The sequence below is a fragment of the Notothenia rossii genome (assembly GCF_949606895.1).
Source record: "Notothenia rossii genome assembly, chromosome: 3".
Taxonomy (NCBI): Eukaryota; Metazoa; Chordata; class Actinopteri; order Perciformes; family Nototheniidae; genus Notothenia; species Notothenia rossii.
The window spans coordinates 80,945,440-80,971,332 of record NC_136901.1 but is presented as its reverse complement, the minus strand read 5'-3'; the positions used below and the strand labels follow the sequence as shown (position 1 = coordinate 80,971,332).

The window sequence follows — 25,893 nt, the reverse complement described above, 5'->3', positions numbered from 1 at the left end:
CAGCTGATAAAAATCAAGAAAGGTTATTATTTCTTTTATGAATGAATGTCTGTCGCACCATCTGAATCTGACTCCAGCTCGCTGTCTTCAGAGTGCTTTTTGTTCTTCTTTTTCTTGGATTTCTTCTTCTTTTTTTTCTTTTTCTTATCGTCTGTGAAGAATAACTTTGTTTGTCATTTCGCAGTAGGCAATTTAATGTAATTTATTCACATCCAAACACTGTGTGCTTTACCTTCTGAGCTGGATTCTGAACTGCTGTTTTTCTCGTCTTCGACTGGAGTGAATTCATCAGAGCTATTGGAAAACAGAAGTAAGAAAATTGTACCTTCTGCACCGAAACATACAAAAACGTATGTAAACGTATAAAACTTTATACAAATAAAACTTTGGAGAACAAATGTGTGGTTCTTTGAATTTTAAAACAATATAAAAATAGTTTTTGGAGAGATTCTTGACTTACTCTGGCTCTTTTACTCTCGGTGAATATCCCCAAACTTCAGGACAACCTGACTCACCGATCTTCTCTCTCTCTTGCAGACGCCTGCAACAGAAAAACAAATTCCACATCAACACCAAAACAATCAATTGTACTGTACAACTCTCTGTGTGTCCGGACTGCCTTTGCTTAAACCTGTTGCTATCTTCTTGCTAAGTAATATGTATGTTTTGTTTTATTGATTTGTATTAGCATTTCCAGTGCTGTAAGCCTCTATGTTGTATATTTTTACTGATTGTATTTACTTGTTCGTTTTAAGGACATTTGTTTTTAGGGTGACTTACAACATCTACCCAGGGACTACACTATGTGCATTAACCCTGTTAAAAAAATACAAAATAAACCTGTTAAGTTAATATATTTTAAATGTGCCATTGAACTGGAATTTATAAAAATAATAATTATTTGTAATACCAAGCTAGGTCCGTTTAAAAAGAGTCACGTGAATTGTTGGCTCCATCATTTATATGCTTGACACATACTATGGACTATATTTTGAGGGTCCCCTACTATTAATTATACTATTTAATAAAGTAATCCTGCAGCTACTTCATTACTTTTCAACTATGATTTGATTTTATATAATAAATACGTTTGTGCATGCCACTAAATACTGTTTTTATTTTTTGTCTCTATCATTATTGTAACGGTGTTGGAATAATAAAGGAATTCGGATGGAATCTATCTGTAAGTGTTACCTGGCAATAAAGGCGTCTTGTCTCTGTCTCTGCGCGTCGTCCCTCTGCTCCTCGTAGTAATAATCTTCTTTGAAGCCGCCGTGTTTCCCCGGTGCTTCCCTCTGCTCGGACCAGTACCCGCTGTGGCTGTTGTTGTTGGTGATCGGGTTGTTGTTGTGTCTCTCTCTGGACCGGGACCTGCTCCCTATGCGAATCCTGCGGATATTTCTAGCCTCTTTGAACCGGCGGTCCCGCTCTTCGTGTTCCTTCTCCCGGTTCCTGGGCTTCGGAAGTTTGGGCCCGAAGCTGTACGGAGACAGGCTCCTCTCGCGGCTGACGCTGCGGTGTCGGCTCCGGGACCGGGACCGAGTCCGCGGTCTGCGAGTCCGGGGACTGCGAGGCTCCGCGCCGCCGTCAGAGCTCGAACGGTCCGACTTGGGCATCGCTACTCACCAATCTGGACTCTCAACAAAACTAAGCTACAAACTAGAGTTTAAGATTCACTTTTTAAAGGAAAATTGAGAGAGAAATGAACACGCGTTCGTGTTTTCGTTAGCAAAGCTTCCAATAACAGGAAGTCATCATGAGTCCGTCGAAAACACACACCGGTCTTACCAAACCGGAAGTGCACATAGTTCTGCTTGTACTTTCTACTGGCTGACTCATAGGGCTGACTGCAGTCTGTGGTGGGTTATAAGCATATTAGAGTTTGTAGTTATTATGACATATTAATTGTGACATTTTTATTAAAGAGAAACTTTTCCCCCCAAAATGTTTTACTATATATAAAAACTATCAAACCCTTTGCATTAAACGTTGTCTTACTTTGTGGTTTCCCCCTAGCAAGGAGCGATGCAGTGGGTAACAGTGGTGTCAAGTCAATACACATTTACTCAAGCACTGTACTTAAGTATACTTTTGAGATAGGCTACTTGTACTTTAATTGAGTATGTCCATTTTATTTTACTTTGTACTTCTACTCTACTATAATTCAGAGGTACATTGTGCACTTGTATTCCACCTTACCTTTAGTTACTTTACAGATTTGGATGAATTATGTGAAATATAAACAACACTTAGATAAGACTTTAGTTGTACCTGGAGTAAATTCATAAGCTACCCTGCAGTGTACAAAGTCATTAAAACCAGCTGCACCTTTACCAGCTTTGATAACACTTAAGTGATCAATAATCAAAACATATGATAATGTATTATTCTGAAATGGGCCAATCTGTATTATGAGTAGGCCTACTTTTATTTTTGGTACTTTAAGTATATTTAATACTTTTATACATTTACTAAAGTAAATGTTTGAATGCAGGACTTTTACTTGTAACAGGGTATTCCTTCCACTCTGGTACTTCTACTTTTACTCAACTACAAAATCAGAGTACTTCTCCCACCTCTGGGGGGTAAATGAAGAACCTCCTTTGTGCTGAATAAATCATGAAACCAAATAAAAGAAGGTAGTGACATGAGTGTTTTTTCCATTTTCTTTTAACACAGTAAAACATCTCTAATAGTTGTCTTATAAAACAACATGCACATTGCACAAGACTATTAGCTTTGAATGTCAGTTAAATTTATATTTGCATTTAGTGTTTGAATTTTTTAATTAAATAAGCCGCCATTAAGCAAAGTCTCCCTCGAATGTTTTAATTTAATATTCAAATATGGAATCTAATTAAAAGTTAAAATATATATAATAAAAATAAATGGTAAAAGGATATACTTCACATACACTTGCTCACACATTTCCACAAGAGGGTAAACAGTGTTGATACGGTTAAGAATGGTACAATATCTTGTTTTGGGGTTCTCCCATAGTCAAACATCTCTCTGATCTGAAGTGGTTATAAACAGGGGTGCACATAAGTGGTACGCAGGTACGCATGCGCGGCAACAATCTGAAATGCGTACCGTCACTTGTGTCACAAAGCGCATTTGCGTACCGACGTACTTGTGAAGCTTTTCCAGAAGGCGGTTAGATCCCCGGACGACAGTCGGTTTCCGTGTGCACAGACAGGGCTGCTGTTAACGTCGGCCTGTACAGCAGCACTGCGCTAAAACAGCTGATCACAACGTTCACACGCTCTGTGCTTCATGGGAACTTTGAGGGGAGCCAGAAGTTGGAGTACCAAACACTGACTCCAGGTACTCATCTGAGTACCTCACTGAGAAAGTTGTGTGCACCCCTGGTTATAAATCATAGTTGTATTGGACTCAAGAAGCCGGCGGAAGTGGCATCTATTTGTTACGCTGTGCGCGCTCCCGCGAGGTGCGCGGATTTCTCGGCGGGGAGAAAAGCACAACCCCGGAAGTTCAAAGCAATGTGGACCATACACCTTTAACCGATCAGCAACCTCACGCAATACATCAGTTTGGGAGGTTACACAACAACACAGCTACTCTCAAGTAGCCACTGTGTTGACGGCACACCTCCATTAAGCAAGATGTCTTCTTCTAGCGTGGAAAGTAACGTGAGTCCTCCGGTGAAACAGAAAGTTGAGGAGGCATTGGCCATGGAGTACTTCTTCACGGATCTGACTGAGACTGCAACGTGCCTCATCTGCAGTCAGAGGGTGTTATTTAATGACATTACCATGAAGCGGCATTACTTAGCCAAACACGCCTGGGAGTATGATCATTTCAAGGGAAGAAAGAGGAAGAGCATGTCGGACAAGCTTCATGCAGAATTTAAACGCAACGTGGTGGTTTATGCAGGCCCTGACCCCAGAAAGGAACCTCAACCAGGTATTTTAATCTGTTTAACAGACACTGTTTTACTTTTATTATTTCAATATATTTTTTTAGAGATCTAAGCTTTTATTCTGAAGGGGGTGAACCGGTAGTTATATTAACAATGATCCCGGCCAGTTTTATTTCAGCCAATTTTATTGAACACTTGTTTTTAAAGACATCAGAAAAGGCACATCACATTAGTGTTCATAACATGAATTCAAAGTGAGGGCATTATACAAAACAAAACACAAGTGGTCAACGAGGAAATAAGGTGTGTAGAAGTTGGTAAAAGGGACTTTTGTATTTAATTGATTTATTGTACAGTTACATGTCATTAAGAAACCAACAAATACTGGAGACAGTTTGAGGAAGCAACATTAGTGGATGAAATAATTGTTTATAATTAATTAGTTTCAAATTGAAGGACACATTTTATATTATCATATGTTAAGACCGGAGTGTTTTGCTCAAACAATACCGGGGAAAGCATCCCGAGATATTTGAATTATAGTGCAGGAACATAAAAGATGCCTGAGTCTGAGATACAAAAGGAGCATATATTTAAGTGTAAATCTGTCGTGTTAGAAATTATTGCAGAGTAAATCTCATTCATGATTCTAAAAATGATGTTAACTTTTGGTGGAACTGGAAAGGATCCCGGTGTGGGAAAAGTATTTAAACATTTATTTCTGAAACTACGTCCAGGCACTAATTAATTCTTCTTTTTACAATTACTAAATACATCTTTTATTTTTATGATATCGTGTAGTTTTATTTTATTCTAAATTATGCAGTGTTTGTAGTTAAAACCACGCGATGGCGCCCCCTTGCGGCTGCCGGTCAGTGATGCTACAGCTGTAGGGAGAGCTGCCTGTTGTTGGCCATTGTGTCATTAGCTAGCTAAATTACTGCAGCCGGGGGTAGTGGTCTTGCTTTTTCTTGGCAGAAAACAACAGGGTTGCAGGTAAACATAAGCCTTTTTATGTGCAGTTATTTAATGTTGCAAGATTTCACGCATTCATTGTTGTTGTGTTTGAAGCTAGCATGCTAACAGGATGCTAAACAGGAGGCCGCGCTTCTCATTATGAGGAAGCAGCTTTACCTTTGTTCGCCATCTATCTCATGCATTTCAATATTACTTTAAACACATAATGGATACACCCAACCAGCTATTATACCCATTAAAGTGTAATAAACTGTGTTCTTAAGCCGTGCAGTGGCATGAGAGGTTTATATTTAATGTAGTTTCTACAACTTTGACGTAAGCGAAGGTGACGTTATTGTTCACTAACATATATAATTGAAGCATCAAAGGCTAAAACACAGCTTTTCGGGAACTGAAAGTATGTTTCTATATATAATCATTTTGTAATTGTTCCATAACAGCAGCCAGATTCAATCCGAATAAAGTGTATTATTGGGTCACTTGAAATGATTTTGGATTATCGCATAATCAATCTTTATTTCAGACTCAAGGTCCATATCACATACAAAAAGACAATACACACATCAATAAATGTAAGAGAAAATGAAATTCAAATTTTGTTCAAAAATAAAATATCCCAAAACATAAGTAATAATGTAATGACATAACAATAAACATATAAAATGAATATTGTGAAAAGATGTTTAAGTTTTTTAAAATGTAAAAACGTATCTGAAATAAAGTAAGAGCTGTTCAATTTATGAAATTGTGTAATGGTTTACATTGTGAAGTTAAAGCACAACCCTTTGTGGCTTCATGAAGTTTTGTTAATAATATTTTGGTACGACTTTATGGTGATTTTGAAGCACATAGTTTGTGATGCTGCTTAGAAGTGTTATGCTGAGCAACTTTCTCCCAAAATGTTGTCCAACCCATTTATGTTAGTGCAGGAAGAAGACTAGGTATTAGCTTGTTGTACAGATAAGTTAGACACTAAAGACAATAAAGTAAGACACTTTAGCACAGAAAGGACTTATACATATTTTAGATTAAAGTGTCACTGTGACAGTTTGTCTACCAGAGTTTTTTACTCTCAAATTGATAGTGACCTCAAAATCTATTGTTCAGGCTTTATAGAAACACTTCTCAGTGGATACACAACGATTCAATAACTTAAAGCAAGCTAATACTTTGGAAACTGTGCACAAACACAATAATTATCTGGAATTGTTTACTGATTGACCTCCAGTGTGTCACTTAGTTGAAAAGGAAAAGTAGAACTGGAAAAGCAGGATATGACTAACATTGAATTTGAGCCACACTTATATTTTTTGAAGAAGCGTCAAATGGTATTCTCTCCTTCACCGTAATTTTATGAAGTAACTGTTGATGTGCACTTAACAAAAATTAGATTCTAATTTTGTTTCTTTCCTTTCCACAGCCATGCGAAGTCTGAAGCTGATAACTGCGACCGACACACAGTATTCAGCAACTGTGCTGAAATCGATGAACGAGCAGCGAAACCATGGATTATTTTGTGATGTCACCATTATCATACAGGACAAGAAGTTCACGGCTCACAAAACAATCCTGTCTGCCTCCAGTACGTACTTCCACCAGCTCTTCAGTGTCGCTGGACAAGTGATCGAGTTAAACTTCATCAGAGCGGAAATCTTTGAGCAGATTCTCAATTACATTTACAGCTCCAAGATTGTCCGTGTCCGCTCCGACATGCTGGAGGATCTCATCAGTGCTGGACAAATTCTGGGAGTCAAGTTCATTGCTAACTTGGGATCCCCTTTATCACAAGTTAAGGGTCTTCCTGGTTTGTCTAAGGAGACGGGGAGCAAGAGTGACACTCCTCCAGAGGTGATGCCCGTCATCTCAGAGTCTTTCTCCATATCTTCAGAGGAATTCAACCAGGCGAGCAAGTCAGCGGGTAACGACGAGGACTCGGACGGAGATGTTATGTTTGTCTCACAAACGGATGCTCAAACCAGAGCAGCCAATCAGACAGCCAACTCAGAGATTATTGATTTGGAAGCAGCAGATTTAGGAAAAGCAGCAGATACAGGAAAAGCGGCATCAAAGCAAAATGAGGAATCAATCGAGAAAGCCAGAGCCCCCGTTAAAATCATCGCTGCAAAGCCTCTCAGCATCAGTTGTCCATCACCCGTTATTCCCATCAGCAGCCCTTTGCGCAGTCCAGACAGCAGCTCCAACAGCAGCTCCGCCAGTAGCTCCACCAGTAGCTCCACCAACAGCTCCACCAACAGCTCCAAAAGCTCCTCCTCTCCTGCCAGACATTTCTCAGGAAGTGTTCTCACGACGCCCGCCAGGTCAAGCGTCACCCCTGAGCACACGAGTGCCTCCCAGACCTCTGAAAGCAGTGAAATAATAGGCGTCCAAAGGAAACAAGTTTCTGCCTCGCCAAAGCAAGGGGATTTCAAAATAAAGATCGTAGACGTGTCTGATGGCCAGTCAAATAAAACCAACAATTCCAAATCAGCTGTAGCCGCAAAAAAGACAGTCACGCTCAACACAGCCACGGAGATCGATTCAATTTCATCCGGGTGTAAAGTCTACGCCAATATTGGAGAAAATACTTACGACATTGTCCCAGTGAAGGAGGATCCAGGTGAAGGAGGCTCTAAAGTGAATAAAGGGAAGAGAGCATTAATGGCAACACCTTTGAAAACCTTTGATGAAATACCCCTTTCACCAAAGTCCGGCCCCAACAAGAAGAAGTGCAAGACAGAGCTGGAGGACCACTACGAGCTGATCATGGACGGGAAGACTTTTTTCGTCTGCATCGTCTGCAAGCGGCCCTACGTGTGTCTGACGAGTCTGCGCCGTCACTTCAACACTCACTCTTGGGAAAAGAAGTACCCGTGCCACTACTGCAACAAGGTGTTTGCACTGGCCGAGTACAGAACTAAACATGAAATCCACCACACAGGAGAGCGCAGGTACCAGTGCCTGATTTGCAACGACATGTTCGTGAACTACCAGTTACTGTCCACACACTGCAAACATGCGCACAACCAGGATCCCAGTGGCAGGAAGGAGAAAGACGAGACGGACAACAACTTGTACCGCCTCCTGCCGTGTAAGACGGTGCAGATGAAGTCGTACTCGTGGAGTAACGACGGTCAGGAAGGAGTCCCGGTTATATCGGAGGACGGCAGCTTGCATCACATCACCAGCGAGGACGTGCACTCCTCCACTCAGAACAGGACGTTGGTCTGGAACGACGTCTTTATCGACACCGACACTAGCATGCCGCCCGATGCTCACACCCGCGGGGGGTCAGCCGTGAACTCTCCTCCACCGGGAGCCACAGAGTTTGACTTTGTTATACCAGAGAGCTACTGAGCAACCCCCGCTGCTCCATTAAATGTGCCTTTTTAAAGGGTACCCCATAACCTTTTTCCAGGTCAACAATATGAATCTGTAATTCTCAATAGTATCGGAATAACCTACGGTCACATTGCCTTTCCTTTGAATTAATTTTGTGTTTAAATATAGTACTAATGATGCTAATACATGTTAGAATAATATGCTGCGCAGTGACTGATCTGTGCATCTGTCAGAGCCAGCTGGAGATTTCTTGAATTTGTCCCTCCTTGTTGAAGTGAAAAGGAGACGAAGCGAATAGTTTTATGACGGAAAAGCAATGTGACCAAATCTTTACTCATGTTTTTCTGCCTTTTTAATCTGTCTTTTTTTATCATTACAAATAATGATAGTGGTTCGCACGCAGTAAAATCAGAACGGCAATAGTTTATATGGATGCTAACATTTTCATGCAGGATTGAAAAGTTGCCCCAGAAATGAAGGCATCACACACTAGCTGCAATAAAAGCATTCTCTTATTAGAGTGATATTTTTACTATTCTAGATCAGTTTCCGACATTAGGCACCCCACTGAGCTCCATTTTATAAAATATAAATTTGGTTTTACCTATTTAAATATATGAAACCTAAATCCTGTAGTGTGTAACCAGGATTTTCAAAGGATGCATATAATGCTCTTTAGCGGTTTCAACACATTTTTGTAAAATACAGGATGTGACCCGTAATGAAATAAAACAAGGCTGCTAACATTTTAAAACCCTCATCAACTGATGCATTGACCATGAGTTTGAAATGGACATTCAACATCACTCCTTATTCCAATATGGGAATAATGCAAAGAGAAATGATAATTTTGATCTGAAATATATTTTTTCAATGTGATTGTTGGCAATCCCACTTGTGGATATTGTGGCAGGGAAGTTATACAATGATAATTTAAACGCAATTTGGACATTTCCATTGAACACCTGTTTTATTTTGATACACCTGTACATTTTTATTCCCAATTCCTGTCCTTTCTTGTTTTTTGATGCTAATATCTGCCGTCTACAATGTGTAGGCGACAGCTTTTGCAAACAAATGTGGTTGATATTATTTAATCCAGACATAAAGCACTTCGTGTTGCATCAGGCAGATTTCTTTTTCACATTTGGACTTTAACATTTTTTCCCATTGTGTCAAAATGTAGTGATCAGTAGTGCTAACAATAAAATCTATCTATTCATGTCATTCAATAAAATCAAGCAGGACTCTTTTAATTAACACATTAACATTGGCATTTGATGTACAGTGCATTTGTGTTCATGTCTTTTTCATACTTTTTTTCATACTGTCTCAGACGTATCTTTTAGTTTCATAGTTGTTGATAAAATGAAATGGATATTAAATAATCAGTTCTGTTGGCATTGTACAAAAATGTCCCTTTTCTGTCAATTAGCAACAAGGGGTTTCCTGATGATAAATAAATTATTCTTTTACTATTTTCACTTAATTGTCTTGCACTACGTAAGCATACAAACATCTGCTATACGGTTGTTATTGTGATGTACGAAATGAAAATCATACAAACTGTCACTTCGTCTTTGTCACAATGCTGAGAGTAAAATATATCACGTGTCACATGATACAAAAACATATCTATGAAGCTCCAGAAGATGTTGGAAGAGTTAAGAGCAAATGCTCAAGGAGGAATAGTGCAGAATCTTAAATATTCCTTCTTTATTATTAATTATGTCAACTCCCTGTGTTTTTAAATGTTTCTAAATCTTCCATTGTCTGGTTTATATCAAAGATTGAAAACATTTTGAGATTTTCAATGTGTTAGACTTAAGGAAATGGATGGACTTTCTCAAAACTTGACTAGTCTCTGTTGAAAAAGTATGAACTTCTCAAACCTAATGCTAGTTACACCCTTTTCAATTTCACAATGTAATACAATTATCTAGAGAAGTCAACAGCCATGCTACTGGCTCAGAGGTCGTACTCATAAATGCTAACATTCAGATTTTTAACAGGTTTTAAGTTTCCTTAACAAACATCCATCATTTAGCATGCTATCAATGGCTGTTAGCGCATACAATAGGCGTCAGGCATTTGGTCATAAAACAAGGTTTGCAAAGAAAAAATCAACTTGATATGTGGAAAGCTGAACTATCATCAATTTATCAAAAGTTTTAAGATTAGAAAAATGACATTAATGGCTGCATCAAGTTGTCATGGCAAACCATCAAACATCATAGTTACACAAGAGGAAAGTTGGGATGACTGAAGTCAACAGGATTCACCCTCGGTGCACTCACTGCACTATGGTTGATCTTATTGAAGTGTATATGTTTGGTAAAGACTAAAGTGGTGAAGCAACCGTGCACACACTTTAGCTAAAAAGTCAAACGCACCATTTGAATTACATAAAACATTTTTACTGGTAAGACGAAAAGGAACTGACAATCAGCCCCTGAGAGTAGTTGAAATTATAAAAAGCAGTGATAACAGCTGACGGAGACCTGTCTCATTGACATGGACTAAGTTTACTGTCCTTCACTCTTCCTCAGAGAACACCAGTCCTTTGACCCTTCATGATCTCCCTCATGTCAGCGAATCCAGCACCGACTGTTCCCGCTCGGCCTGCCTCGTGTTTATTCCTGACAGAGACTAAACATTTGAACTCAGATGTGATATCACAACTACTTATATAGCGCAAGATAATATACGCTTACCTGCTTTGCAGCATATAGTGAAAATAGAATAAATAGTTTGGAGTGTAACTGTGACCGCCCTACTGCAGAATAGCTTATTTCTTCATCTAGTTGCTCTGCGAGCACATGGTTCAAGGTATTTTTTTTAACAAACTCATCATCTGTTTGAATAGCTAAACTGCTGGAGAGCATCTGAGTATCATACTGCTGTACATTCATTATGAGCATTGTAATTCCTTCATTACTGCTATCATTGCCTAATTAATCGCTAAAGAAGAAACTGCCTGGACCTACTACAGTTTTGAATTCTCTAGCTGGTTCATATTCTGGGGGGACATCAAAAGCATTCATGTATCGGGTTTGATCTTGTAGCTGTCATCTCCTCACGTTATCATCGGTGCCACTTGAGGCAGGAAGCATTTACAATATGTCCCGAAGAGAGGTGAACTTTGACCTAGTACAGAATAAGTCCAGAGACCCAGAGCTCCAGCGCTGGAAGCCCGTTTGCATTAAGGCAGATAGATATGTGGACCGGTGGTCTCTCTCTTGATGTGTGAGTGGAGTCAGGGGCGACAAACCCTCCTGGTGTCGGGCTGAACTCAAGGTGAGTTCCCTCTGTGGCCTTCCTCCTCTTCCTCACCACCTTTCCTCCAACACTCATTGTGAGGAAAAGCCCAGAGGAAATGTGCATTCACGCCACTCAATCAGCATCTGAAAAACACCCGCTAAAGTTCCAGGTGCCTTCTTTCTGCTGGATGTGTGTTACGGGCTGTAGGGTGGAGGCTTCTCGTCGGGGTGGGTGTGAGGAGGAGAGTATCGTGGAGGGACCATGGTGGGCCACAGGTGGCTGGCCCCCGACTGGGAGTCATCCGACAGGGTGGAGGAGTCGGGAAACAGGTAGGAGCCCTGCAGGAAGGACATTTATTAGAATGACCTGTTTCAGTTTCCATTTTTACATTCAAAGCTCTTTTTTAGGTTTTTTGAAGGACGCACAGAGTAACAGTTGTTTGTAGGTTTCCTTATTTAAAAAACTGAAGTTTGACAGGGTTGGGGGGGGGGTGGGCTCTGCTGGGGCCAGTTATTGAATGAGAGGGGCAAATGTAATGCTGGACAAGGGAGACAAAGACAGTAGTCAAGATTTAAACAAGTAGTATAAAGTTATAGCGCACAAAGGAAGTATTATTGTTTTTTGTTTTAATAACATAATTGGTGTCATTGACTGAGTTGCAATCTTTGTTTAGTTACTTAATTTACCATTGTCACTAATGCAGTTGGGGTAATAAACACTTTATTTTATTTCTTTGTTGGTATTTGTTTTAGTAATAGAATTTGCTTCAGTAACTTAGTTTTAATTTATTTAATTACATAATAAAAAAAACCTTCCTTTTTCTTAGGCCCAGGTTGCAACACTATTACAAATTGCATCATCATAGATTTGTTATTTTGCAGGGGGCCAAAGCACAGTGTTACAGAACCACTGTAACCCCCCCCCCCCCCCAAGAACCACTTCATGTGGATGAAGACCAGCAGTGCAGGTCTGTAGCTGTACCTGTACCTGCAGGTCGTAGGCGGTGTACGGCGGCAGGCAGGGGGCAGTGTTGTTGTACGAGGTGAGGGAGGTGGTGGGGGGACGAGGCTGAGGGGGGGCTGGAGCTGTGACGGCTTCAGGCTCAGATGTAGACTCTGAGGCAGGAGCCGGAGTCTGACAAGGACATGAAGAGTATTGATCAGTTTCCATTAATTCAAACACCAGAGGATTACAAAACAAAAACCCATTAGAACAAACACTTAAAGCACAATTTGAGCCCAGTTGTTCATAATCAAATCTCAAATATAATGCTGCCTTCAATGTGCACCTTGGATGGTCCGTTAGTATTAGTTGTTCTACCGACGTTCGTATGTTTATGAGCTTTTAGTTTTAATGTGGAAGAACATGTTTTGTTTTTTTGTCTCAGACTTGTTGCTGCACCAGTACAATCCCTAAAACCATTAAACTGCTGCTTCACATTACATGTAGATACTTGGACAGCAACAGACCGCTACAACCTAAAACCATGTTCCGAATTACATATGAGCAAAAAATGTGATATGCGGTGCAATAAGTGAATTCTTAATAACTTTTTGAAGGGGGCTTTCATGTGAATTATCACAGTCTGGGACACATTTTCCAATTATTCTGACACCACATGAATGCAGCACATGTACCCACCATGTCTTTGAAGCCTCCCAGCACTGCAGCAGTGATGATGCCCAGAAATAGCGCCACGATGTTGAGGATCGTAGCGGACCACAGCAGATGATAGAGGTGCACCACGTCCTGGCAGCTCTTCACATCCGTGTACTCATGGTAGCCTCCAATGAGCTCCACTCGGCTAGCCCAGTGGGCGGAACAGAGAGGGGGCATACAGTCAAGCCACACAAGTCACAGAGAAAGTGTTATGGCTTGTTGTGTTCAGGGCAAGATGAAAGACAAACAGTAGGTTTTGATTTATAGAAACAAATGAGTCTATGAGAGCTAAGGACAGAAGACATGGTGGGTGTTTAAGAGTGGGAAGATATATGGTTTGATCATTATCGTAATAAAAAACCCTCACATTACGCTGACTGTAATGGATTTTAATATTGAGATAGTTGTGATTATTCTCATGATTTATTGAAAAAGCTGTCAAGATCACTATTATACTATTACACAGGACATATTTAAAAAGGATTAGACTAATAATGTTGCTGTTTATTCATGCAAAGAAACCTTATGATTCCTTTATTCTTAATTACTTTTTTACTAAAACAGATATTCACAAGTTATTCTATCTGTGATGCAATAATAATATATGCTTCCTTACTCAATGTAATAAGAGTATGACCATTTTGTGAAAAGCATATATTTTGACAACAATAATCATGACATTAAATGTTTACATGTTTAGCTTTGTCAGACGCGAAACATGACATGCAGGGGAAATGGGATCCTAAACACATATTACATAAGTCAGTCATGTCACTGACACACTACACAGTTACTCCAATCACGTGTCGAGAAAATGAAAAACATGAGTTGATCATTAATGGCCAATATGGTTCTAGAAAAAAAGGGACCTACTTCCAAATCATGGATGATTTCCTAAACTTTTTCAATACATCTTTATTCTGAAGTCCCATAAGAGGATGTTCTCTGAAACAAAGGTTGAAAGGGAAGAAACATATACTTGTTCTCATACAATCAACGTTGCAGTGCAAAAGAATTTCCCACAAAAATTGCACATCAGCACACGTCAAAAATCCAAACAGTCAAAGCAACACAGCAAAGTGAGGAGCCAGTGATGGAGAGGCTGTTTGGTGTACTCACTTCCCGCAGTTGTAGAGGTCGCAGCAGAAACAGGTGTTGCCCTTCACATGCAGGTTACAGGGGGAGCGTGAGGAGGTCTGACAGGGCACCTGAGGGTCAAAAGTTAATTCAAATGATTAGTCTTTTCACTTAAGGTTGACTTATGACACTTCATTCCCCACACACACACTGAGGATGCATTTGATTTATGTAAATAGAAAGCGAAATATTTGTCTTACGTCTCGTTCAGAGGAAGTCTCACTGGAGTGAAACTCACAGCGGCCGGCGTACAGCGGCCTGAGGTCCTGTAGTACAATAAACAATATTCTTTAGATTTCACTGCACAATTCATCACTGGTACAAACCATATATACAGTCTATGATACAAACGCATATTAAAGCAACATCAACAATGTAGATAAATGCAACAAATAGAGAGAAAAAAAAAATCTGAATGTATTCCTCTGAGAGCATCACATCATATTCATTGCAACACTGGGCCTCTTTGCAGCTCAGTTTACAAACAAATGTCTGAAAATAAATATCCAATTCTCCATTTCACTGACGTCACTGGCAAATAAAAAACCTGCCGATCCCCCTATTTGAAAAGCCATAGCTTATTTTAACATAATTGTTTCAAGAGTGCATTAGTGGTTATTTATTGTTTCGAGTTCTTGCGTCATGGAGAGTAATATCTCTCAACCACAAAAGATATTTCCCTTGCTAAGAAGGGTGCAGCCTCTCCTACAGACAGCCATATGTGAGCAATGCCCTCGTTTTAATCTATGTGTAATGCAGACAGAGTATATTAAGCTTCAATGGGGATGGCATTGATTAGTCGGACAGTGAGTGTTATCCACATTCATCATTTATCAGTTTGGTTAAATAAGAAGAAGCTTTAGTGATACTTACAATGTGCCTGGCAGCAAACACTCCGTCAACAATAGCACAGCAGAAGGCGGCCACTACCCCGAAACTAATGAAGACAATAGACGCCACTAACTGTGGAAGAAAACAGCAGCTCTTCATCACTCTTCATCACAAGGTTATGATTCTCTTTGTCACAGAAGACTATAAACTCCATTTTAGGCACTGCCAGCTATTGATATTGTTTGGTCATGAAAATGTCAGAAAATATTCCAATCCCAGCTTCAAGTCCAATGTGATGTCTTTAAATGTTTCGTTTAGTCGTTTCAAAACTCAAAAGGTATGCAGGCCAATAAGATATAATAGAGAAAAGCTGAAAATCTCCATTTATAAGAAGCTCAAAGCAGCCCTTTTTACATGAACAATGACTCAACCAAATGAACAGTTATTGAAATATTTGGCAATTTTTTTGTTGTCTTTTTCGTTGGAGCTCTAACAGGCACCACTTTGATTTTGTAATTGCTTCTACTCACCACTTTTGTATTGGATTCCCTTCCAACAGTAACCTGTATCATATTGCCCATGTGCTGCTCTCTGAGTATGAATAGCTCTGAATGGGATGGGGTGGGGGGGGTTTGGGGGGGGGGGGCTGTTGGAGAGGACAACAGTGACGGAGTGCTGAGCTGGTCACCTAGTTGCAGCAGTAGTGTTAGAGCCTGGCACGCTGCCCGGCTCTTAAAAGGAAGTCCAAACACTTATTTCCCCCCTTTCTCCCCATCCGCCTAACTCTCTCCTTTCACTCCTCAATGAAAGCGGTATGTATTCACTTACACATTAGCCCACCCTCTCTGAAGCTGACACAAAACATCCGACACCTCGAGGTAACCGGGTTGTTGTCCGGCGCCAAGGTTTCTGTGACGCTCACATGAATGCATTCAGCGGCAAATGATTTAGAAAGAGACATTTGTGATGGGATAAAGGTTTGTGGGTGTTTTTCTTCTTAACTTCTCCCTCTATCTTGTCATTCAGAATCAGTGTCAAAGAGTCAGAATGGTTTTAACCTTTTTAATTGAAAGAATGTCTGTTATTTTGTTCTGTGCTTTTCTTACTGGATTGAATTCAAGCGGTAATGAGGCATCAGGCATTTAGCAACATTTGAATTAAAGTCAGTTAAATTTGATCAAATCTAACTGACCCGGGATGATAAAGCAATACTCCCTATAGATGTGTTGAATAATTTAACCTTATCTTACTATTATGTTTAATTTTAAACCTAAAATACAGATAAATGTCCATCAGTATACTATTCATCAGAGAAGAGAGTGTTATATACAACAGTCTAAAAGTTTCAGACAAATTTCATTTTACTATGATAACAAATGAAGAAAACCAGTACATATTGAAACTTGAGAGGCTGTGAGCAGTGAATGTCTGGGATTTTTCCTTAAAAAATTATAAATAGATTACCAAAATAGTTGCTACTTACTCAACATTTTAGCTCTGCAACAACTGGAATAATCTAAAAACAAATTGGCTATACTAGCCCGATCCATAAACTATTTCAACACATTATATTATGTATAGTAAAATGCGATAAGGAATAACCAGTGGGTAGTGGGGTTTAAGGTGTCGTAGCTGGGTCAGTTGTGGGACTCAGCCATCTGAACTCTGCTGCGTTACGGTAAAGGTGTCGCGGTACAAACTCATCATTCATTTGAGCCCTGACAGTCCCCACCCCAAACCTCCCACCTGCTCCCCTCATCTGCAGTTTCCTTCCCCACATTCCTGTGTGGGCATCTGTCCTCCTCAGCTTACACCCTGTAGCTATTTCTGTCTGCATCTCCCTTGAAGCCCAGGCTCCGCTACGCAAACCGCCTCAGGCCAAGAGGGACTCACAGCCTCTCTGTCTGTCACCCCAATAACAACATAATCAGGTCGTTGGGTAATTGGGACTGAGACGCAGTTTAATGATAGTTTTCTGTAACAGTCCAGACAAGGAAAAGGTCATATAAATCCTCTTACCATCTGCCTCTTGTTGTCTATCAAATGAGCGCCGATGATTCCCAGAAAAGAACCAAAGCCCAGCTGAAAAACAGTGAAAAAAGCGAAGTTTATTGATACATCGATCTGGATTTATACAGATATATATGTAGATACAATAAACAACAATCCAAAATCATTAATTCATCAAGTAAATACAGCTGTACATCATCGTATTTAAGATAAGCCCTGATTTCTAAGTCCGCAAGTTTAATGTTTAAAGGGTGCTTGTTCCATATTTTTCTAAAATAAATACAGAAAAGCTCAATTGAATTCATTGAACCAAACTACTGTTATCATTTGCGCAACATATTGAAGCTGAGCCCTCCACTAAGCTAACAGGATGCAACACTATAACACTGTAACACTCTTTATACTGGCCGAACAACAACACTCATTGGAAAACTACAAACCTTCATTAGGCTGACGCCGAGTTTTTAACAAAATCAATGTAGTAGAATAACAAAAGTATCACTGTAATAGTAGCAGCTGTCAAGGGTATTGAGCAATGTTACACAACAACAAATACTGCTGAATCAAAATAAACTCTATGAAAATGTCCCTGTGACCCTAACACCAAAACAAACTGTAAGATGATAGGAGGAACATATCACTGTACCCATGAGACCAATATATACCATGTGAATATAAGCAAATATGGGGCAATAAAGGAAGCCCACAAACACAGTCAGGGTTTGTATTGTTGACCTGTACTGAGTACTTGTTTGCGTATTGATTAACCCCGTTCCACTGCACCTGAATCCATCTGACCAGTTTCTTCCAGATCTGAGAGTGGTGTTTATCTAAAATGAGAGATCTATACCTTTAAACTTTCGGACAACCCACTCTGGCCCCCTGTGTCTTTTAGAATTTATTTTTAGTCCATTTCTTAGTTTATTAGGACACTAAATGGCTTCCCCCCCCCCCCCCCCCCCCCCTTTTATCTCCCAGGCTCCCTATCGTTTTATGATCTTCCAGAAACCCTCAGATCCTCAACAGCTGCTCTTGTAATTGTCCCTGAGGTCACCAAAAAAACATTCGGGGATACCCACTTAGTTAGCATCTTTCTGACTCAGTGGACAGTTTTAAATAACCATTCAAAAAGACATCATTTTAATAGAGCCATTTATCTTGCAGCTGTCTGGAGTAACCCTTGATTTATTTTTTTAATTTTAATTTTTAAAGGAAAATGGATGTGTAAAGATTTTAAACATGTGTTTTTTGAACTGATAAAGAAAGAAGAGAGAGATTGTTTTTATTTTAAAGAATAGATTGTTGAGTCCAGAAATAAAATTTTAAAATCATATTTAAGTTTGCGAATTGATACGAATGTAACTGTTAATGTTTAAAGGGCATGTGATATTGCCTCATATCGATCACAGGCTCCTGAATCAAAATCGTTTTTTGCAGACTCATGTTAGAAAATATCCTGATAGAACTTGTGATTTAACCCCCTAACATTTATCAGATTTTAATATAAAGCTTTGATTCTGTAGCCTATTGAGATAAACTAAGTAGGTGTTTCTTTCATGCCATGGATAACATTTCAGAAATTAAAAAGAAAATCGTCTCATAGAGATAAACAGAATGCATGTTTTCTAAATCTCTGCTCTTTACAGCAGACGTCAATAATTGAAACTATGAATTTAAGGTTGAAGTCAAAAGGAGCATCATTAGAAATGTAGCAGGCTGCTTCCCTGATTGCTCTTCACTTTAGGCCCAACGCTAAAAGCCGAGTTCTGTGAGGAAAACACATTTACGGACTGAGATGCTTTGCTTCACTTAGCCCTTAATGACAGTGCTGAATAATGAATGTCGGGAGAGTCACCCATCACAGACCTTCAGTAATTAGGTTCATCACGAGCGGGAAGAGCAGTCTGAAAACTCCCTCTCTTCTCCCACACCTCGCTCAGTATCACCGGAGACCGGCTGCGGTTGCATTCAGGTGTGTACTACTCACTATGACTCCTGGGTAGTAGCCGCCCACTGTGATGTTCTGCGTCCTAGTGGTCGCTGCCAGGCCGAAGATGAGGATGAGCACAGACACAATGAGCAGCAACACCGTCACTATTATGGATTTCCTCTTCCTCCTCTTAAAGGTACCTAAAGACGACAAATTAGCAAACATTACTGCTGTGATGTGAACAGTAAAGAGATGAGAAATTCATAAATCAAGCTGCAATAGAAAGTAGTTAAAGACTATAGTCGTAATTCTGTTAAAGAGGCCCTATATCGTATTTTTTGGGGTTTTCCCTTTTCCTCTAGTGTATTTTATAGGTTCTTTAGCATGTAAATGGTCTGCAAAGGCTAAAACCCAAAAGTGTCCTCCCTGTGTGAAACGCCTCATTATACTCCTTTGTTTACTTCCATAACATAGTGACATCACTTTGTGACACTTGCATTTCTATTGGCTAGCTCTCCATCACATTGTACGTGATAGGCTAGGGGGCGGGAACATCTCTAAGCTGTTGGCCAATCACAACAGAGCCGGCCAGCCAACAAATCATAGCTGACTGGGCTCTGGTTTCAGACAGAGGGTGAAAAGAGGTGCTGCAGCACAGGCAGTATGAGAAAAATAAAGAGTTTTTTGAACATTAAAGCATGTAAGCATGTCACAGTAGAGACACACAATACACATTAGAACCTCGACAAATGTACTTCTTCTAAAACCACTGAACCTAAAACTCCTGTGTAATGCTATTTCCTCAGAGAGCTGCAGGATATCATCTCTGACAATATTCAAGTCAGTCAAAGATTACAAGCAGAAGAGAGGGGGAAGGGAGTGGCCCCTCATTGCAGTCTTTTTAATGACTTTACTGATGCATTTGTTTCAGCAGATTCTGAGGAGTAAGGTCCCACTGATTATCTATTGCATGTATTTTCATCACTTCCTGTTTAACTAAAATCACTGCGCAGGGAAAGCGAATGGTTTCAATCAGGTTTTTCTCCCAAGGGTGCCAGCATAACAACAACTTCCGGAATTTAATGATCTAGACATGTATGGAGGATTTGCCAGGCTGGGATTTAAATGATAATAACAAGTATAATGTAAATAATATTTCCTACTGCATGGTTCATTTCCTGCTCTCAAATGCTAGATTACAGTTAATTGAAAGAAGCCATTGGGCTGTTTTGCATTAGAGAAATTAAATTGTGTTTATGTGTTTCCATGATATCACATTTCTTTCCACATAATCCAAACCTTGTTTTGAAGTCAAATGTCATATGTAATGAAACCACTTTGAATCTTCATATACACTATCTGATTGTCAATATTAGTTTGAAACAAATTGATCTGGCTCTTACTCAAAAGCATGCATTTGCTCATTACTTTAGGAGTTCTAACTGAGACCAGAGGTCTCAACATACAAGTACAGTGTCTGGTACTAAGTTATGATTTGAAGCAAATACTACTCATGTAAGTAGGATATCTTCTGTTTAATAAATTACTCAAATCATTTTATTATAGTAGATCTTTGGAAAACACCCCATGCAACAGATTTCATATGATCTGTGTGAAATTATCTGTTCAATATTATTACACCACCAACACATCTATGTCTCTCCAGTACAGTAATGCAAATTACTACATACCTTTTCTCAATAATTGTTGTACAAGGAAGTGTTATACGGGAGCCATTTTCTGCCAGTAAATTAAGAAATAGAAAAACATAGCTTTCTGTGAGAAAAAATATCTTGTAAGACCTTAAAATAATGGGATGGATCTCAAAATAATAAGAAACGTTCTCAATATAACAAGTGTGTAATTATTATTTAAAACACGTTATTTTAGAACTTATCTGATCCTTTTTTTGCAATACCAAGTCATTATTTGAGAACCAAGTCATTATTTGAGATACTTTAAAGAAGGTTGCTCATTATAAAGACTTATATTTTGATAACATTGACTTAAATGGTTTTCCATTGGCTGGAAAAGCAAAACATGGATGTTGCTGCCATTAGCTGTGTAGTAGACTGACCCAAACAATCAACGATATTCTACGTAGTCACTGATCACCTGCCATGGACTGCAATACAAATGTTTAAAATGGGATTTTCCTCTACACAACTAGACCATTGTATACCGTTAATGTTAGTGGTGTTAGCCTCACACCACCCTATGGTCTGTCAGGCAGTCTCAGGCTCCTGTGGTTACTCACGTCGCCGCACCTGCAGTGACGTGCTGCGGCCTGGATTTAAAAAACAACAGACTGTCTGGTGATGCAACGAGTGTTCTGTGAAAATAAAAACATGCCTTTAGTGTTTCTTACCAAGAAAACACAACAAATAAGGGTGGTCTAAAAAGTGTGTAGGCACAATTAAGTGAGCCTTTCAGCATTGAGTGAAACCTCCGCATTGTGGAATTACCGAGTGTATTATTTAATTGATAAAACCTGCTAGGACTGACCTTGCACACACACCTACCTACCTATGTTGGTTTCAGAGAGGGGCATGCTGCTGGACTGGAGGCTCTGAGCAGAAGGCATGCTGGCTGGAGGATGTTTAACGCAGGATGATCCCTTGCAACAAAAAAAATGCAATCACGACTCACTGCTGCTCGCTTTATATTTTACAGCAAGCTGAGTACAATGGTGAGCTAACGCAGGCAGCGTGTTGGCTTGCTGTGGCATTCTCTGTGTCAACCCTCCGTCTCCTCCGAGCCCTCTCTCTGTCACATCCCCGCCGCTGAGAGGCGTCTGTCGGTCTCTATGCTCTCGGTGAGTCGGTGTCCTGACGGTGGGTCTCTGCTGCTGCTGGCTGTGTGTGCGCATGTCACACACACATACCCCACTCTCTACAGAAGAAAAATACCTCACTGGCGTTACTTGAAGTAGGCCTACCAGAGTGTGTAGGCGTATATCTGGTACAAGTAAAAGTAGTACTGTAATCACAATGTTACTCAAGTAGAAAAGTAATAGCATCAAAACATACTTTAAGTACAAATAGTAAAAGTAGCCTACTCATTATTCAGATTCAGAATCATTTATATCATATCAGTACAGTTCTGAGATACTTTACTGGATTAGTAGCTCATATGAAATATGATCAACACTTAAATAATACTTTAGTTACACCTGGAGTAACATTCACCAGCAACTCTGCAGTATAAATTAATTAAAACTTGACCAGCTTGATAAATAATAATAATAATAATAATAATAATAATAATAATAATAATAATGCATTAATAGGCCTAATTATAAACATAACATATCCTATATTATTCTGAAATGGACCAATCGGCATAATGAGTAGGCTACTTTTACTTTTTCTAACTAAGAGAGAGCAGCCAAGAGCAAAGAGACATTCAGGGAGCAGAACATTCATCATCTAACAAAGTGAATATTATGCTGCTTTCAGGTACGTCTCTTAGTGTTTGAAAATAATAAAATAATCATGAAACCATACATAATTACATTAACACGAGCAGATTAATTAGAGTAGTGAGCTATTTAATCATTCTCTCTGCCTCTTTATGTTTTCTTCATTACCTTTGTTGAAATGTAACAGTCACATTGAAAAGGCTGTTGCTTCTCGATGCATTTAGGACAATTTGGACCTTTTAGCTATCAATTCAAAAGGGTTTCAAACCACCTTTAGAGCTTCCTTTTGGGAGTCTAACATGAAATAATCATTTATATATCAAATATGATTTATTGTTAGTTACAAGGAAAGACTTGGGCACATTATATTGTTCTAAAATCTAGATAAAGCACAGTCACTTTATTGGGATAGGTAACAACTTTAAAGCGTACGTTGCACATTTCACTGTCCTCATTCTGCTGCTGTATTACATACAGTTGCCTGATTTAAATGTCAATAAAATACAAATGCAAACATACACAATGTCATTTTGCTTAACATGCACAAATGTAATTCATATGGCAGGAATACTTTTCAACATCATAATCATCAAAGCTTTACTTGCCAAACATGCAGGCAAAGACTTGATGAAACACAGTAAATCAATGAAGGTAAAGGTAAAATGTTAATTCAAAACGTTTATATACAATTCTTTCATAGTTTATAATTATTTTAAAATGCTTTGTTTGAGGGAGAAGTTTGTTCAGAGGCAACAGAAAGTTGTGGGGGTTTTCAAGGCCAACCATTAGGCCAGCATCTCATTCATCCCTGGGAACCTCGCAGGTTAACCCATGGAGCTCGCCCTGCACAAATGCGTATAATTCTTTAAGGGACAATGCATGTCATATATAATTCAAGACACTTTAAATGGCATACAACAACTAGAAGAAAAAGATAATTCCTCTGCATGGACCGATGCATGAAATGAAGTCGTTCTAGGCTTTCCCTGCTAAATGTTTTGGGGACTTTTGGTTCCCAGCAAATGTCCTTATTTGGTTGAGATGAATCATTGGCCTTCACTGTAAATGCTCTCTCTCTCTCTCTCTCTCTCTCTCTCTCTCTCTCTCTCTCTCTCTCTCTCTCTCTCTCTCTCTCTCTCTCTCTCTCTCTCTCAAACACACACAGGGCCGGCCCTAGACTTTTCATTATCCCAAGCTTTGGCTTGGGGGCCCCCGTCACTCTAGCGCGTTCACACAACACGGAACCAACTTTTATCTTATGATGTTAGCACAAGCACACATATTGTATAAATAAGCATGTAAACACCGTGGACCTAACCTCCACTAGGGGGGGTCCTCACCTCCTCTAGGGGGCATGCTCCCCCGGGACGATTTTTTTTTTAAATATTGAAGTTAAAAGCACCAATCTGGTGTACTTTGAGAGCAAAATGAAGAGATCTATGGATACATCTCTCAACATCCATGTGAAATAGAACTGTAAGCAGATTTTTCTTTATGGATATTTTACTAATCACTCCCCTTTTAAACTGTATTCTTGTTTTGTCATATAGTATTTCATAACTGTTTTTTATGTATTCTCTCTGGCTGTCCATCTCGTAATGTTAACACAGAAACTAGCTGTCAATAGGAGTATCATTCAGAAGAATTATGATTTCATGCAAAAATCTGTCATAAAAGAGGTTGCACATTTAAATTCAGGTGTTGTTATGGCAACGTCATTGGCCAAACAGCCCCATTTATTTACTGCTGCAAATACGTTAAAACATGTTATCGACACTTAAAGCAGTGGCAACTATGCCACCATTTCAGCTGACTTTTTCTCCGAAATACTGTCACATATGCTTTGCTTACATGTTCGCATAACTTGGAAGTTTACTGACATTTACATACCTTAGCCGCTTTCACACCAAGTACTTTGCCGTACATAGTGCCGGCACTTATGGCGCATTTACACTGCAGGCCTCGCTCGGTTTGGTTAGGCCTTATTAGGCCCGGCTCAATTTAATGCTGCGCTCACATTACAGTTTGGGAACTGGGGTAGTATCTATGGCAGGGATGGGGAACCACCGGTCCCCGGGCCGTATACGGCCCGCGAGACAATTTGATACGGCCCTCGAGGTAATTTATAAATACACGCAAAAAAGAAATCTAGACCGCAAAAGACTTAAACAAGGGAGAGCCTGTTTTTCCTGGCCAAGATCAGGGTCCTTGAACACAACACGAGCCTAACGTGTCATCACGTGGTATATGTCTCGTTCATGGTCTCGTGCAGTTCTGACGGAGAGCACGGCTCCGGCACTTCAGAATTCAGATAAGGAGCATGCAGCAGTTTTTGCGTGGCTGTGTCTTTAGTTGTGAGCCCAGTGGCGATCTGTCCATCTGTCACACTGATCATACAGTCAATAACTTTGTTGTTATTAGCATCTGGTTAGCTAGCTATGCTAACGACTATAAGAAGCTTTTTCTACAACCATTGAGGTAAAAGCACATCTTTATATGATCATTATAGTTATAAAAAAAATAAGAGAACAAAGTAAACGGGTATAAAATACTATATGACAGTAAAAAAAAGTTGTTATTAATAAACAAGAATACAGTTTGAAAGGGGAGTGATTTGTAAAATATCCATAGAGAAAAATAAATCTCCTTACAGTTCTGTTTCATATGGGTGTTGAGAGATGTATCCATAGATCTCTTAATGTTGCTCTCAAAGTGCACCAGATTGATGGTTTTAACTTCAACATTTAAAAAAAAATCTTCCCGGGGGAGCATGCCCCAGTACCCCCCTAGAGGAGGTTAGGCCCCCCCCTCCCCCCACACTTTAAATCATGTTCACATGGATAGGAAACTAAATTGCACACATCTTGTGTCCATATATTTCTGTTTTGGTGGTCATGCCACAACCGTGCACACATACGCGAGTCATGGCAAGATATCTGGATTAAGAGGTTGCTTTTTCTTTGCACAGCATGAAAGAAAGGCCAAATGAATGGGCTGTGATTTTAGTATTTTTAAGCAGCGGTAAATAATTTGTACGGCCCTCGGAGGATGTTGAAAAAATTGAAATGGCCCTTGAGAGGAAAAAGGTTCCCCACCCCTGATCTATAGGAACGCAGTGTAGGCAGAACCGTGACGTCATCTTCAATGAGCGCCCCAGAAAAACAACACAGCCGTTAGCTCTTAGCACTCAGAGCTCACAGCTCTTCATATCTGTTCAGAAACTAGACAAAAGTTAATTAAACAAGTACAAACCACAGACTGCCTGTGTCATGGCGAATACAGTCGCTGGTTTATTTATGTCTGTATAGGCCGTTGTTGTGAGTGTGGAAGGTCGGAGCATATATAACGTTAGCTTAGCCATGCTCCATTTAGAAAACACGCATTTTAAAAGGTTTTTCGCCTGCCGTCTGTCATCATTTTGAAACGTGTATTACAATTAAATCA

At 39.6% G+C, this 25,893-nt stretch overlaps 3 protein-coding genes across 10 annotated transcripts in view; 1 reads left to right on the top strand and 2 right to left on the bottom strand.

Annotated features, from left to right (window-relative positions):
- Positions 1-1,755, bottom strand: part of nkap (NFKB activating protein) — a 3,702-nt gene extending 1,947 nt beyond the window's left edge. Inside the window, exons 1-4 of the mRNA XM_079668404.1 lie at positions 1,195-1,755; positions 461-541; positions 233-294; positions 59-151 (exon numbers count right to left, since the gene is read on the bottom strand). Of these exons, the coding sequence (XP_079524530.1) occupies positions 59-151; positions 233-294; positions 461-541; positions 1,195-1,616 (658 nt within the window). The 5' untranslated portion in view covers positions 1,617-1,755. The remainder of the gene's footprint in view (positions 1-58; positions 152-232; positions 295-460; positions 542-1,194) is intronic.
- Positions 1,756-1,936: 181 nt separating this feature from the next.
- zbtb33 (zinc finger and BTB domain containing 33) lies at positions 1,937-9,684 on the top strand. 2 transcript variants are annotated; one of them, XM_079668402.1, is made up of 2 exons: positions 1,937-3,927; positions 6,282-9,684. In XM_079668402.1, exons 1-2 carry the CDS (start codon positions 3,627-3,629, stop codon positions 8,213-8,215), a joined length of 2,235 nt encoding a protein of 744 aa, XP_079524528.1. In that variant the 5' UTR covers positions 1,937-3,626; the 3' UTR covers positions 8,216-9,684. The 2 variants fall into 2 exon arrangements, with proteins under 2 accessions (XP_079524528.1, XP_079524529.1); XM_079668403.1 differs by lacking the exon at positions 1,937-3,927 and adding an exon at positions 4,735-4,879.
- Positions 9,428-22,164, bottom strand: tmem255a (transmembrane protein 255A). Of its 7 annotated transcripts, none has more exons than XM_079668405.1 (10): positions 21,555-22,164; positions 19,086-19,228; positions 17,108-17,170; positions 15,131-15,220; positions 14,458-14,523; positions 14,240-14,328; positions 13,994-14,065; positions 13,103-13,271; positions 12,443-12,595; positions 9,428-11,799 (listed from the first exon to the last, which is right to left on the bottom strand). In XM_079668405.1, exons 1-10 carry the CDS (start codon positions 21,610-21,612, stop codon positions 11,656-11,658), a joined length of 1,047 nt encoding a protein of 348 aa, XP_079524531.1. In that variant the 5' UTR covers positions 21,613-22,164; the 3' UTR covers positions 9,428-11,655. The 7 variants fall into 7 exon arrangements, with proteins under 7 accessions (XP_079524531.1, XP_079524532.1, XP_079524533.1 ...); XM_079668406.1 differs by having other exon boundaries at positions 13,103-13,265; XM_079668407.1 differs by having other exon boundaries at positions 12,449-12,595; positions 13,103-13,265; positions 21,555-22,150.
- Between the last annotated feature and the right edge of the window lie 3,729 nt (positions 22,165-25,893).

What these genes read in the sequence shown, in the direction of transcription:
- zbtb33 (XM_079668402.1), top strand. Translation starts at nt 3,627, where the DNA reads ATGTCTTCTTCTAGCGTGGAAAGTAACGTGAGTCCTCCGGTGAAACAG. An exon ending in CAGAAAGGAACCTCAACCAG is followed by an intron (nt 3,928 to 6,281) that starts GTATTTTAATCT and finishes TCCTTTCCACAG; the next exon opens with CCATGCGAAGTCTGAAGCTG.
- tmem255a (XM_079668405.1), bottom strand. Translation starts at nt 21,612, where the DNA reads ATGCCTTCTGCTCAGAGCCTCCAGTCCAGCAGCATGCCCCTCTCTGAA. An exon ending in GCTACTACCCAGGAGTCATA is followed by an intron (nt 17,171 to 19,085) that starts GTGAGTAGTACA and finishes ACTGTTTTTCAG; the next exon opens with CTGGGCTTTGGTTCTTTTCT. An exon ending in AGACTTCCTCTGAACGAGAC is followed by an intron (nt 14,329 to 14,457) that starts GTAAGACAAATA and finishes TTTGACCCTCAG; the next exon opens with GTGCCCTGTCAGACCTCCTC.